Genomic DNA, 14,651 nt, shown 5'->3' on the forward strand with positions numbered 1-14,651 from the left:
ATTCAGAATCCATACGCCTGACAGTTCAGAGAATGGAATGCTTTCAAAATTCATTTAATTCAGGGCTGAAAAGAAAACTAACTGGAAAAGGAAGGTAAAAATCCCGACTGCTGGGATTGAGGAGCATAAAGAGCATAAGGAGGGTGAACAGGCCTGTTTCTTTCAATAACGTCCCACTGACCCTTTAGGAGCGAATCCGAGTCCCGGGAGGCCTTTCCGGCTCCGCGGTCCAGCCCAGGACAGCCGCTCCTGAGCCCCTGGAGCGCGGCTCAGGGGGTGAGAGGTGCTAGCGTGCGGCGTACACACTGGACTTTAAAGACTTTGTTCAAAGACGTTAACTCTTCATGCTGATCCCACGGCTCCCACTATGTGCCCGCTGGTCGGCATGAGGCCACGGCTTTGACAGGAAGACAGCACCGTAGCTGAGAGCCGGGCCTACAGCTCGTGCTCTAACCACAGGCAGAACGTGAGGGAAGGTGCATGAGCATCAGCCCACGAGTCTGGTCTTTGGCAGGAAGTGCCTGTGACACTGAGTGAGGAGCATCGGGGGCATCAGAGTGGCGGCCAGGGAGGCGCACGGGTGGGTGGGGGCGGGAAGACAGGCCGTGGGCAGCGTGCGGGCGCACAGCCAGGGCACGCGGAGGAGGAGAGACGGTCGGCTTCTGTCCTGGGCGCTGGTGAACTGGCTTTCAGGGAGTGGGAAGAGCTTCTGAGGCACGACTTCCTGAGTGCGAGGTTCCCAGGAGGGAGGAGGAGGGGAGCTCATGGTCCTCCCAGGCCGGGCGGACTCTGCCTTTTCTAGGGAGGGCGCCCCCACACCCGTACCCGCTCCCGTGTGCAGGAGGAGGAGGGAGGGGCAAGCCGTGAACAGCAGAGAATCCTGGGGAGGCCCAGCTCCGGCAGGAAGACTCATCGGTGAGATGGCGTCCGTGAGAGGCAGACGGATAAAAACGGGATTTAAAGATTCGCACCGCAGGCCTGGGCTCTGCTCCCTTCTAACCGTTCTTTCTAGGAAACGTAGCGCTTTGCTGAGGCTGCACTTGCAGAGGCTGCCAGGAAAGGCCCTCCTCCCTGTGCTCCTGCTGAGCCCCTCGTCTGCACAGCTGGGCTCAGGCCCTGCGTCAGGTAAGAGCTGGAACTCAGGGCGAGACCAGCTGCAAGACGATGCTGCAGGCACCAGAGGGAGAGCCGGGGTCTCTGAAGGGAATTCTGGCCTCTGCATCACCTCTCTTAGCCGTTTGTCTTTTTAAAATCTGTTTGTTTTTAACTGAACCAGCCTTTCTTTGGGAGCTGACCTTAATATCAAGATATTCACCCGGGGGAAATATTGCCCCAATTCCTTGCCTACAAAGGAACTAACCTTAATTATACTATTTCCTCATGAGTTTCTTTTGTCATTTCAAAGCAGAGAAGGTAACTAAGAGAAAGTAATTAGAAGAATTAAAAAGGATGAGTGATTAAACACACACACCCTGGACGAGAACCCAGTTCAAGCTTAAGCTCCACTGGGACAAAGGGGTCCCGGAAGCCGAGAGCGGCGCCCAGAGAGCAGCCCCCAGGGGCACAGCTCTGCCTGGGGCACCAGCAGAGCCAAGGACACCTCCCTGGCGTGGACACCTCGTCCTGCTGAATGAGCTGAAGCCTGCACTCACGTCTGTGGCCATCAGAGAGCACGTGAACTGGTATTTTTTAGAATAGTTACTGTACTGAGCAAGTTTTATTTTTAAAAAATTTTTAATATGTTTTTATTGATTTCAGAGAGGAAGGGACAGGGAGAGTGAGAGAGAGAAACATTAATGATGAGAGAATCACTGATTGGCTGCCTCCTGCACGCCCCCTTCTGGGGATCAAGCCCACAACCCGGGCCTGTGCCCTTGACCAGGATAGAACCCAGGACCCTTCAGTCTGCAGGCCGACACTGAGCAAGTTTAAAATTCGCTTAACCAAAACCTAGTGATTCTACATCTGAAATCTGTCCTAAAAAATAATGTGTGCATAAAGTCGGGCATTAAAGTATTGTTTTTGAAGGACAATTATTTCTAAGATACACAGGGGAAAAAACACCAAACCAAACAACTTGCAACAACATTTAAACACAATCTCAATTACATTAAAAAAACACCCAGCTTTGTGTCCAGGTCTGATCCTGCTCTAGCCACACGGAACGTGTTCTGGAGGCACCAGTCAGAGCGAATATTTCCAAGAACAGAATGAGGGCAGGAGAGACGGCGATTTTTCCATTTCTTTCCTATTTGAAAATCTCTCGCACACACACTATTTTGGTGACCAGTTGCCAAGTTACATGCCCCAGACATCTCAGTCTCCTCGCTCCCTTCCCACTTCTTGGGCGGAGGCTGAAGTCCCAGTAGCTGAACGGACAGTGCGAATTGCTCCCCCAAACCTCGGCATGGCTACACTCTGGCTCTCGGACCCGGCTGCACACGCTGCCTGTGCTGGCTCCAAGGCACATCCGACAACACCCCCCCGCCCCACGGGGTCCAAGCGGAGCCCAGCACAGAGCACCTTTCTGCACCAGGACCAAACCCAGACACAGCTGCAAGCGCAGCTAAAGTTCAGAGAGCCCCTCTCCCAGCCTCATCTGCATAAAAGGGGGGTGGGGGGAGGAAAGGAGTAAGAGAAGGTGCGTGGGGGGGGGGCACCCACAAAATCCACCCACACTGTCAAGAACTGGAATATCGGCTGGGATGTGAAGCCCGCACGACGTGTCTCAGAACTGAAGTCAACAGTCACCCTGTGCCGAAAGGCTTGGGGCCAGTGACCAGCCCTCAACTGCAATGATGAAGTCCGGACAGACACCGTTCCTTCCACCGAGGAGCCAGCACAGCCTGCTCCGCTCGGGCGCTCAGGCAGACCGGGAGGCGCCGGCTGCGCCGGTCACTGTCCCTCGCGGGCGTTCCCATTCAGAACTAAACCTGCTGCTGGTCCACTCCTGTCTGGGACGCAGCCCTCGGCGTGACGGTGCACGGCAGGCAGCACAGGGCCGAGCTGCTACCAACACCACAGACCAGCGAGGCACGCGCCCTGCGGCAGGATGCACTCACGTGTGGGCTTTGGTTCTTCTTGAATTTGTCACAAAGTGCAACCAACTCTCCCAACCCCGCATCCTGCAGGTGTGCCAACAGCTGTCAGCAACACCTTTAAACTCTGCCAGAGCTCGACGCCTCCTCACTCGGCCGCCGTCCTGCAGCCACCACCACGCTCCTCCCTCCCGCTGCTAACCACTCTCTACGGCACAGCAGGTGGCGTGTCCCTGCTGCCCAGGAGGAGATGGCGCCGGTCCTCGGCAGGAGCCCTTCTCCTGGCTGCGCAGACCGTCCTGCCATTCTCCGCTCCCGAGTCGAGGAGACGGGAAGGCCCTGGATGGCCCACAGGAAGCTCCGCGACTGGGTCAGCACCTCCGGCTCTACCTTCTCAGCTCCTGCTCGTTCCTGCTCCAGCCCCCACGCACTCCCAGCTCCCACACGTGCTGTCACCTCCGGCCTTGGCCTCTGCTGTTTCCTGTGCTGAGAAGCACTGCCCACCCGGCCAGGTCTCAATAGGCCACTTGGATGCCAACACTTAAAACTCAAATCCCTCCCCAGCCTGTGACAAACAGCCGTGTGCAGACACGCAGCATGTATGTGCAGACACACATGCATCACACACAACACCTTCTACGTCACTATTTGCGCTGCACGAAGGCAGAGCGGTGCTGGGTTTACTCACTGTCGTATCCCCAGCACCGACAGGCCTCGACAGGTGGGTGCTCACTCAACATTGGCCGAAAGAGCCAAGGAACTAAGCCCAGCACCCAGGCCACAGAAGCTCTGGGCAGGCTGGCTCTCACCCCTCAGCCATCAGCCATTCCCGCCACGGTGCGGGATGGGGCCTTTCTCCCCGCGCAGCTCAGCCCTCCTCCACAGGAAGCCCTCCCTGACCGTCTCACCACCACGGCCTCCTCCCCTGACTCCCAGCCCTGCTCCCGCAGAGCACGTGGCCTGTGTCAGGGTCCCACCCCCCCTCCAGCCCCTTACAGACAGGTTGGGTGCCCCCAGCTGTGTCCTCCATGTCGGGTGTCTGAAGGTGTACAATTCCCACAGCCAACAGCCTTCAGAAGCCCAGAGAGCGACACCTAGATGGGCTCACAGACCCACTCACTGGCCTCCAACTGGCCGGCAGGGCCCGGCCCCAGCACAGCCACACTCACCCCGGCTTCCTCCAATGCCTCTTCCCACCACCAGGCGGTCCTTTCTGTCCACAGGAGCTGAGCTCACTGCTGCCATCTGTCAGGAACTAAACTGGGCCCCAACAGGACTTTCCCAGCGTCCCAGCGCGACTCCGACTGGGATGCTGGCATTCCTTCATCCAGCGGACAGTTACACGGGGCTGTGACAGGCCAGTTCTGTGCTTAGAGACACTTGGTGCATTCTGCCCTCAGAGTGTCCCCTTGGTACAAGACAGCGAGTGCTGTTAGGTTCCACGGCAGCAAGTGGGGAGGGCTTGTCATTCACAGGTGCAGGGCCGAGGGAGCCTGCACGTGAGGGGGTGGGGGTCAGATGGGGTGGTCAGCAGCCTAGGAGGAGAGGGCCAGTGATGTGGGGGACGCTTCCAAGGCCAGGGAACTGGGGGTGGGACGTGCAGGGTGTGGGCAGGGGAGCTCCGGAGCGGCCTCCCAGTGCTCACAGGGCCGGAATGCCTGCCTACGAGCAGAGCTGGTGGTGGGACAGACATAACAATGAGCCAGCACCAAGGGACAGCTTAACAAATACAGCAGATCCTTAACATTAAACTCTTCTCATCTTCAGATTCTACCATTCAGCCCTGACCGGTTTGGCTCAGTGGATAGAGCGTCGGCCTGCGGACTGAAGGGTCCCAGGTTTGATTCCGGTCGAGGGCACGTACCTTGGTTGCAGGCACATCCCCAGTGGGGGGTGCAGGAGGCAGCTGATCGATGTTTCTCTCTCATCGATGTTTCTAACTCTCTATTCCTCTCCCTTCCTCTGTGTAAAAAAACCAATAAACTATATATATATATATGTGTGTGTGTATGTGTATATATATGTATATCTATAAAAGATTCTACCATTCTGAGACACCTCTGTCTCATACACAGATAAAGAAGTCAGAGTTACAAAAAGCATCGTCCTAACCAACCCCCCCCTTAGCCCATTCCTCAGCCACCCGTCCTCCTCTCGTCAACTCATTAAAGGAACGTCCTCCAACGACTGAATCCCCGTTTCCCCACAACTTCCCGGCGACGCCAAGTGCTCCCCTGCCCGTTTTCCATGACGCTCACGCTCCCTTCCCCGTCCTCGGCCCTTTCCGTCCTTCTCCTGGTCCTGTTTGGGCCACGTCCAAATAGGAAGTGTCAGGGTCAGCATGGACGACTGACCCGCCCTCCCCTCCCCTCCCCCCTGCCCCCTCCCCCAGAGGAGGGAGGAGACTGAGCCGGGGCGGGTCCGAGGAGGGTTTGGTAAAAGGGTCGGAAGCGAATAGGTCAAGGTGACAGGGACTCAAGAGAAGCCTTGAACCAGGGAACAAGCAGGCAAGCCAGTCTGGGGGCCCTGAAGCCCCCGGGGCCTGGGGTGCAGAGAGCAGTTCAGGATGTGGGAGCTCCCTCCCCCGCTGCCGAGACCGCCCAGGAGGGCAGAGCAAGCGCTGAGGCCGAGGGGCACCTGTGCGGAGGAAAGGCCCGGGTTCAGTGGCCCGAAGCCCCGTGAAAGGCACTCACAGCCTCCTTCTCTCTGTCCATGATCGTCTCCAGCTCCTCGAAATGCCGCAGCTTGATCTCCAGCTTCTTCATCTGCGTCTCGACCAGGAGCGCCACCAGGGACTTGATCTTCCTCTCTTCCACGGCAGCCAGGTGCTAAGCACAAAGAGCAGTCACATGCTTACACATCTGCTTAGGCAGCGGTTCTCAACCTGTGGGTCGCGACCCCTTTGGCGGTCGAACGACCCTTTCACAGGGGTCGCCTAAGACCATCCTGCATATCAGATATTTACATGACGATTCATAACAGCAGCAACATTACAGTTATGAAGTAGCAACAAAAATAATGTTATGGTTGGGTCACATGAGGAACTGTATTTAAAGGGCCAGAAGGTTGAGAACCACTGTCCTACACTGAGCTCTGACACTGACACCCTGTGAATTCCACGTCTGTCCTGCAGAGTTAGTAGGAAGGGCAGAGGGGAAGCCGGGCTGCTTACTGCCGGTATAACCACGGCTTCGCTGACCCCTGCCTCTGACTTCCATCTGTGACCTGGAAACAACGGTACCCACAGGATAGAAGTGAGGACTGAGCACACTGCCAGCCGGACGCAGCGGTGGGGACCCTAAGCCGTGACCCCGTGCCGCCCGGAGCCTTTGGAAGCCCCACCTCCACCTATGGCCGCTTCAGCACGTCTCCAGGCCGAACGGAGATGCTAAATAGGTACCAGAACCACCCGCCCCAAGCACAGGGACTAGTCATCGGTGTGGGTAACAACATCTGGGGCTGGAGTGGAAACAGGAGGAAAACGCATGTTGCACATTACACTTGGCTTTTTCATACTTCAGTTCCTAGAAACGATTCTGGCCGTCTTTGCACACGTGTCAAACCCGACGACGGCTCCACTCACCCGGGAAGCGGCCAGCTCCTGTGCCGTGTCCCCTGGAATCTGCTGTGAACTTGGGAACATGCCACGCCTCTGTCTCCTGTGCTGCTACAGCGGGAGGAAGAGCCTCCTTTTGTTCACAAAACTTCCTGACTCTTCATAGTTTTACTGGTAAGAGATTCTCATCTGGGAGAAGGCAACACAGTCATTCCTTTCCTAGAGCAGCACACGCCCTGCTACCAAGGCTAAGAAGTTTTGCTAATTTATGGATTTGGTGACTTACACGCACCACGTCAATCCGGCAGAAATAGAGGCCTAGAAGCCGGTCCTCACGGGGCCTCCAGCGACTGCATGGCACCCAGCACTGGGCCAAAGTCCCTAACGTCTCCAAACACCACTCATGTCTGCTCAGGGGAAACCTCAGAGGACAGTAAGAAACAGAACTGGGGGCACACATCACGGGGCCAGAGGGAGCCACGAGGTCACCAAGCACGTGTTTCACTCCAGACGCCATGGTGTGCTGTCACCTGGCATTTCCATGCTGCTTCTACTTCTACTGATAAGCTGTCTCCATCTTACACAGCGTCGAGCTCAGAGAGCTGAATGCCTCGCCCAGGGGGCGTTCTGGGAGCGCCTGGAGGAAGAGCAGGCGGTGAGGAAGGTGGCACACGGAGCCAGGACTAGCTGGCGGAGTTTATAAAACAGTCGGGTGTAACCGCTTCCTTCTTATCCCTGTTATTTTTTTGGCTCTTAAAGATGAGAAACTTAAACCACAATTGGCGCCGAGGTGGGTAAAAAAGGGACAGGTGCTTTTAGAGCGAGCTGCTGGGCGCTGACTGAGACTCTGGGAGCATTTTCAGTGCAGGAGAGCTTCACAGATGGCCCTGGGCTGGCTGCGATGACCAGGCCCCGGCCAGGAGGTCGGGTCTGGTTCTGGAGCTGCTCCGGGCCTGGACTGAGCTGAGACCTGACCGCAGCCTGAGCCTCCCACTCCAGACAAGGAGATGCTGCCTTTGCAGGGGGGTGATGGCAGGCTGTGGTGGGCGAGGTGTCGCCCTCCGTCTAGGGTGGCCTTTGCTGTCCTCGCCTTGAATTTGGACAGAACCTTTGACCATTCGGGTGGGAAAACATTTTCAGCGTCAGGGAGGGGGTCCGAGCCACAGGACACCGGCAGCTCTCCCTCCTGTCACGGGGCTGCTTCTCTTGGTTCTAAGCTGCCACGTAGGAGTCCAACCATCTGCTCCCCCCGCACACGAAGCAGCCAGGTGACTGCGGAGCCGGCCTGTGTGGACAGCCATGCGGCCAGCCAGGGGTCTCGGCTCCGGGCACACGAGTGGCATCAGCAGGCCCTTCACAGTAGCCCCGCCAGGAGGGCAATACTCAGTGACCCCGCCCATGGCACACGGAGCAGGATTTTCCCAGCAGAGCCCGCCCGAGTCTCACTTGTGGAATCATGAGGCACAATACCGAGAGTATGGTTTCAAGCCACCAGGTTTTGCGGCAGCTACACAGCAGGGACACGGCTGGTGCCCGGGCTGTGGATTCTGGGGGTCTGGCAGCTGTGACAAGCAGAGCCTCCCAAACTAAGGGCCGAAGAGCATCCGCCCCCCCCACCCCCCCCGCCCCACTCGGCCTCACAGATCGGCTTCATAAGGCCTAGGAGGAGTGGTGAGGTCTCAGAGTGGGCACAGAGGTGTGGAATGTAGGAGAATCAGCCCATAAATAACCAACGATAAGAAAAAAGGGGAAGTTCCGGTGCAGACGGCAGCACAGGAAGAAAGAAGTAACTTGGTGGGAAGAGGTCAGGTCAGCGTCACATAAAGCAGATGCTACCTGGTGTCACAGGGGCTTCTATCAGTCACGGAGGTGAGAGCTAGCAGGGCTACCTGCAGGCGAATTGTGACAGTTTCTCCTCTGTCTTCCAGTGTCACCAGGTAAGAGAAGGCGTCAACGATAAACGCACGCAGAGTAAACCCACTGCGACCAGTGCTCACCCGGCAAAGCCGTCACTAACGTGGACAGCAAGCATGTGGCCAGCGGGCCGCAGGTTTGACAAGCTGGACGTACAGGGCAGGTCTGCCACCTCAAGACAGAACTTGGGCCCCAGGGAGAAGCACAGGTGCTTCTGAGGAGCAGGAGAGCCTCCTCCTGCTGGTCCAGAGCCAACACCCGGCTGCCGAGAGGACAAGCCCACGCGGTCACTGCGGGGACGGGCAGGGTGGGCAGAACAGTCTGAAGGAAGGAAATGTCTGGGAGAACGGATCCTGCAGCTGCTGGAAAAGGACAGCATGTTCTGGTTCCTGCAGGGTCCAGTTTAACCCGGCAATAGTTCTGACCCCTCCCTTCCGGCCAAACCTAAACACCCAGACGGGAGGGACCCAGAGCACCAGCCTGGGGTCCTTCTCGCAGCCCCCAGCCTGTCGGCAGGCGATGTGCGACCCGAGTCTCTCACTGGCCCCCCGCGTGTTCTGGAGCTCGATCCAGAGCCTCTAATGGCCACTCCAAGCCAGAGAGTGACAAACAATTAAAATCTGTCAAAGAAAACCCTCAATAACAAAGCTGTTTATAGACACAGGAGGAGACGAGAGTAACAGAGCGCGTGGCTAGAGGCCACTGATCACAGTGATTCGCGGGCGTCCTTCCCCTCGTTCCCTGGCGCCCGAGCCTCATCGCTTCCCAGGTCGGGGGAGCAGGTGCTTGGAGAACAGAACCCAAGTCCCCGCTCCGGAAGCAAGCGAGTGCCTGGGAAGAGGAGGCTCTGGGGTGGCCTCCCCCTGCCGGGGCCTCTGGCCGGGCACGCTCTCTGCGAGGAAGGAGTCACGGCTGTGGAGGGAGGTCGGTCGTGCACAGCACACACCTCCCTGCCCAGAGCCGCACAGTCAGAGCTATGAGGCCATCACGTTTCATCAGCCATGAAACACCAGGCAGTGTCCTGAACGGGTTTACGGGAATCCCCCATTGCAGCTCCTTCTCTGGCACCGGCACCTGCAGCGAGCGTGCCCGGCGGCACAGGGAGGAGAGGAACGGAAAGGAGAGAGCCGCCTCCGTGAGAGGGGAGCGTGGCCAGGGAGCCCAGCTGGAGGCGAGGGGCTGGGTGGGTCTGTCTAGAACTGCAAGGAACCTGTCAGGACGACAGGCGAGAAATGACGCTTGAGAACTGGGAAGGGTCCTGAGCATGAAAACGCCAAAGAGTTTGAAATTCTGGCCTGGGAGGGGCAGGGAGGGGACTGAATACCCGTGACCCAGGCTCTTCTGCTTCCTGCCTGAGTCCACCTGGAGGAGGAAGACTCGGCTGGAGACACGCGGAGAAGTGGTGAGGCAGCTGGTGGCCTGGGGACTGCAGGCCCTGAGTCTCTGCCGGGAGGAAGGGCTCAGGAGAGCCCGCCTGGCATCTGCCAGGACTGCTCTCCACGTGGTCACCTGCAACGGACGGAGACTCCCTGGGGGGAACTGGAAGGGGAAGGTGTCTTAAAATGACATGTTCGTGCTGGGAATGTCTTAAAATGCTAAATTAACACAAAGTGAGGGGAATAACATTCTCGTCTCTTCTTCAAGATGCTGTGAGCCAATACTGTGTTATAAATAGAGAAAACCACCCCCAGAAAAGCTGGCAAATTCAAGGAGAAAAAGAGCTATTTTAGGTCCCCCACCCCCCTCCTTCCAGTCTGTAAGAGCAGGATGAAGTCTTTATACAAGGAAACAGATTTTGTCTTAAAAATCACAATATTTCAATCTGGTAGAAATTGGAACCACAGTCCAGTCAAGCTCTGCAGGCAAATTAGAGAGACTGCAAATCCCGCCTTCGACCTGCAGTCCGCTCGAGCGTGGGAAGACACGGCGGCCGCAGGGAAGGCGGTCGGTCACCGCAGGACCAGCCCGACCCCGCACGCCCCGCCTGCGCAGCCCCTCACCTAGAATACCATGCAAGCAAACAGTCCCCTGCTCCCAGGTGCGGGGCTCCTTACACTAGACTGGTGGTTCTCAACCTTCCTAATGCCGCGACCCTTTAATACAGTTCCTCTGTATTAAAGGTGACCCCCCAACCATAAAATTATTTTCGTTGCTACTTCATAACTATAATTTTGCTACTGTTATGAATCATAATGTCAATATCTGATATGCAGGATGTATTTTCATTGTTACAAATTGAACATAATGAAAGCATAGTCATTAATCACAAAAACAGTAATGATATATGTGTTTTCCGATGGTCTTAGGCGACCCCAAAGGGCTCGAGACCCACAGGTTGAGAACCGTTGCACTAGACGTTCCCAACCGTTGCACTAGACGTTCCCAACAAACGGAACACAACACGGCCATTCAGGCGCAAGTGAGCCGGGGAAGGCTGTCGGCAAACCTTGGCTTTGGTGGCAGCTGAGGCGAGAGCAGCTGCGGCGGCATGTTCTACTTTCTTCTTCCCAATTTCGCTTTCTCTTTCTTTACAAGTATCAGTGAGCTCCTTGTTCTCTTCAGACTCCTTTTCCTCTGGAAGAAATCAGAAGCTGCATCAGTGTGGCCTCTCAATAGCCATCTCACTGCTCACCTCCGCCACGTGACCCCCAGGCCCGACGTCACAAAGGGATCTCAGTGCCCGGGAAGGTGTCTGCGGAGCTGCTCCAAGCACATAAGTGCGCCTCTATCTGGGATGGATTTTCTAAATAGTCCCCTCTGTCTTCCCTTCCTCTCTCTCAGCTCTGTGTGTCGTTCCCTTGGACAGAAAGGAAAATTCAGGGGAGCGAAGCCTTAAGGCAAAATGTCTGTTCATCGGTCAATGAGGTGCTCTCGGCAGGAAATCAGGACCAAGGGCAGCGCTTCTGCCAGCCTGGCCGGGGCAGGAGGTCCGCCAGCAACTGCTGACACTGAATGGAGGTCTGTGTGGCGGCCTCAGTGACCCATCAGCTTGTCTGTGTACATGACTGAGAACACGGCGGCCACTGGCATTAGCACAGGCGCTGCCACAAAGCGAAATGCACGCTGCACATCTATGGCCACATCAAGAAACAAACTCAAAGTGGGAAATCGATTCGACACAATTAAACGGCCCACATTTCTCCCCGTTTTCAGTGTTACATAATGAGGTCTAAAGCGTTTCCTCAAATTACCTGACTTGATATCCTCACTAACTTCATTATCCTGTTCCTTCTCGCTTTTTTCATTGTCTCCATCTTGGGCTTTATCACCTTCATCCGTTTCATTTTCCCCTTTGTTTTCTGCCTGAATAGGGTAAAAAAGAAGAGGAGATGAGGGGGGAAAGGCCAATGTCACGGAATAACTAAAGGTTCTGCTATTTCTGACAAGCAGACTAGGCTCAGAAGGGAAAACTTGGGAACCAATGAATAACTTCACAGAAATACGTTTCATGCCTCAACACCTGTGTGCTCACAGGACAACACCCCCAGGGACACGGTCCCTGTCTCGTCTGCTGTGAGGCCACGGCCACAAGGCCCTAAGGAACGTCAGGGGAATTCATTTCTATGACTTACTGGCTAAACAGAGAAATATTTATTAAATAAATAATCAAATTGTTGTCCAAAAGGACCAAGAGCATTGAAAATGCACATAATCAGCCAGGAAGCAGGACGAAATGCTGCCGAAATGGAGCGCTGACAAAGCCTTTCCACAGCCACTTGCTGGTGGTTTGCAGAAAGAGCCACAGCAGAGCACCAGCGCGCACCGCCGGGGTAGCAGCTTCAGTTCCTGTGCTGGCATCTGGCATCACGTGCTGATTCAGAAATCCCTGTGACCTTGGACAAGTAGGTGACATTGTCTATAAAATGAAGGGACTATCACTGACTTGATGAGGCTGTTTTAGGAATTCGGTGAATTCATAACCGTGAAGTACAAAGCACAGCATTGTAAGAGCTGGAGCTAATTTGACGATCACCCTCTCCTTATCTACAAACCGTTTAAAACACCGCCTGTGATTAAGCCCCTAAATCCCTCCTGTATCTATTTATTCCAACAGTGACTGGCCGACTGCTCACCACGAGCCCCTGGCCTTGAAGAGGCTCACCCCGCACTCAGGACCTCGGATCCGAGACGGGCATCGGGTCACCAACACTCTGGCCCTTTGACTGCCTCCCCTCCCCTCCCGGGTGGAAATTCGATTCCCTAGCCTCCAGCCTCCATTCCATTCCTTCTAGCTCTACCTGCTCTTTAAAATCTACCTCAAATGTCACCTTCTCACCAAGTCTTTTCTAAATATTTTTCTTCTGGCAGTTCACTCTCTCAGAAAATCCCAGGTATTATGTAATTCTCTTCTGGCACAAGGATAGGACTTAAACCCCACAATTCAATATTCTTAAGAACGACAACTCTTACATTCATAGTCCCAGCTGTGCCTGGAGGGGTTGGCACAAAAGAAGAGGTTGCGAGTGGATAAATCTTTGCACGAATAAATGAAAAATGTCCTGTATGATGCTTTGTGAGAACCAGACCTGAACCAGCAACGTCCAAATGCTGACAGTTATTTATAGTCTCCTGAGAGGGACTAAGAGATCAGAATAAACGCAAACCGTGACGCTCTGAAAGGCTCCTCCGTGGCTGTTCTGTTGGGGAAGAACTCAAACAGAATTCACCTTTTCCGGCTGCTGACCATCAGCTTCTGTTTCCATTTTTTCCTCTTCAGCTCCTTCTACAAACAGAAGAGTAAGAACAAGGAATACAACACAGACACAGGGAGAGGCCATCACAGACTATGAGAGTGTCGGAGACACTACACACAGTGCCACGGACGAACCTTACAGCGCGGGGTTGGCATCAAAAGCCTGACATACAGCAACACGTACTTATGATTCTGTTAACTTAAAGGTCAAAAACAGGTGTTAGAGTCAGAGCAGCCGTTAACCAGGGAGGGTGAGACAAGGCCGCTCGGGGGGAGGGGCCCGGGGCTGGTCTGCTTCTTGATCTTGGGGCTGTTTTGCTTGTGAAACGCAATGAGCTGCCCATCGAGGGGCCCAGTTTTCTGTTTCGTAAAAATTAAAAGTTCAAAAATTTTTAAGTAAAATAGGCCCCAAAATGTTTTTATTGAACGGGCATGAGCACAGTCCCTATCCTACCGGGAGACAGGCGCTGGGGAGCTGCTGAGCGAGGTGCTCTCTGAAGCTGATCAGGCTTTTAACTTCCCAGTTACAGGCCCATCAATGTTGTCTTCACTCCCAGCGTGCAGCACAGCGGTCAGACTTTACATAACGTGCAAAGTGAAAAAGTACGAAGGCTTCCCAACGTGCCTGTCAGCCTTGCTCAGGGGCCTCACTAATCCTCTCCGCATCGTCCCAATTTCAGTACCTGGGCGGCCGAGGCCAGCACAATTCCAGGACTTTTTTTTTTTTTTTTAAATATATTTTATTGATTTTTTTACAGAGAGGAAGGGAGAGTGATAGAAAGTTAGAAACATCAATGAGAGAGAAACATCGATCAGCTGCCACTGGGGATGTGCCCGCAACCAAGGTACATGCCCTTGACCGGAATCGAACCTGGGACCCTTGAGTCCGCAGGCCGACGCTCTATCCACTGGGCCAAACCGGTTTTGGCCAATTCCAGGACTTTATACAAAAACAAGTACTGCCCACAAGTTAAATATATTACCCTCAAGTAATCAATAAGACTAACAGCATTTATCCTCAATGAGACTACGTAGATACTTACACCAAGGTTTAATATGGACTAACACTGTTAATCAATAGGAAAATCCCCTTTTTCTAATCCTTGGGAATGAATGAGAGCAGATGATCTTGCCCCCAGAGTTCAGGCTGGCGAGGAGCTCCCAGACACATAGTATTTGGGACACGGAGTCTCACATGAAGCAGAAGAGCTTTGACGGATCACCACCTTCCCCCACATGCCCAAAGCCTGCAATACCAGAGGTGGGATGAAGTATGACAGAAGGAGGGCTGGTCACGTGACAGCTCAGCGCCAGAAAGCCACGCCCTGGCCCGGCCAGGTGCAGGGCAGGGGCAGGGTGCCGGGAGGCCTTCCACACAGAGCACAGGGAGCCGGTGTGACCTCAGGCCGGCGCACCCTGGGCTCCCAGCAGCAGAATCCTCCGCAGCCAG

At 55.0% G+C, this 14,651-nt stretch overlaps 1 protein-coding gene and 1 non-coding gene across 2 annotated transcripts in view; both read right to left on the bottom strand.

Moving 5' to 3' along the window:
- The window catches only part of SMARCC1 (SWI/SNF related, matrix associated, actin dependent regulator of chromatin subfamily c member 1), a gene marked incomplete at its 5' end in the record, with an annotated part of 78,921 nt that overhangs the window by 12,030 nt on the left and 52,240 nt on the right, over nt 1–14,651 (bottom strand). Inside the window, 4 exons of the mRNA XM_023745470.1 lie at nt 5,732–5,866; nt 10,955–11,082; nt 11,700–11,811; nt 13,176–13,232. Coding sequence (XP_023601238.1) covers nt 5,732–5,866; nt 10,955–11,082; nt 11,700–11,811; nt 13,176–13,232 — 432 coding nt within the window. The remainder of the gene's footprint in view (nt 1–5,731; nt 5,867–10,954; nt 11,083–11,699; nt 11,812–13,175; nt 13,233–14,651) is intronic.
- LOC111823549 lies at nt 13,800–13,903 on the bottom strand. Its single transcript, XR_002826592.1, has one exon. It is a non-coding gene; the product is annotated as a U6 spliceosomal RNA (small nuclear RNA).

This window comes from Myotis lucifugus, unplaced genomic scaffold, assembly GCF_000147115.1.
Source record: "Myotis lucifugus unplaced genomic scaffold, Myoluc2.0 scaffold_547, whole genome shotgun sequence".
In the NCBI taxonomy this organism is placed as follows: Eukaryota; Metazoa; Chordata; class Mammalia; order Chiroptera; family Vespertilionidae; genus Myotis; species Myotis lucifugus.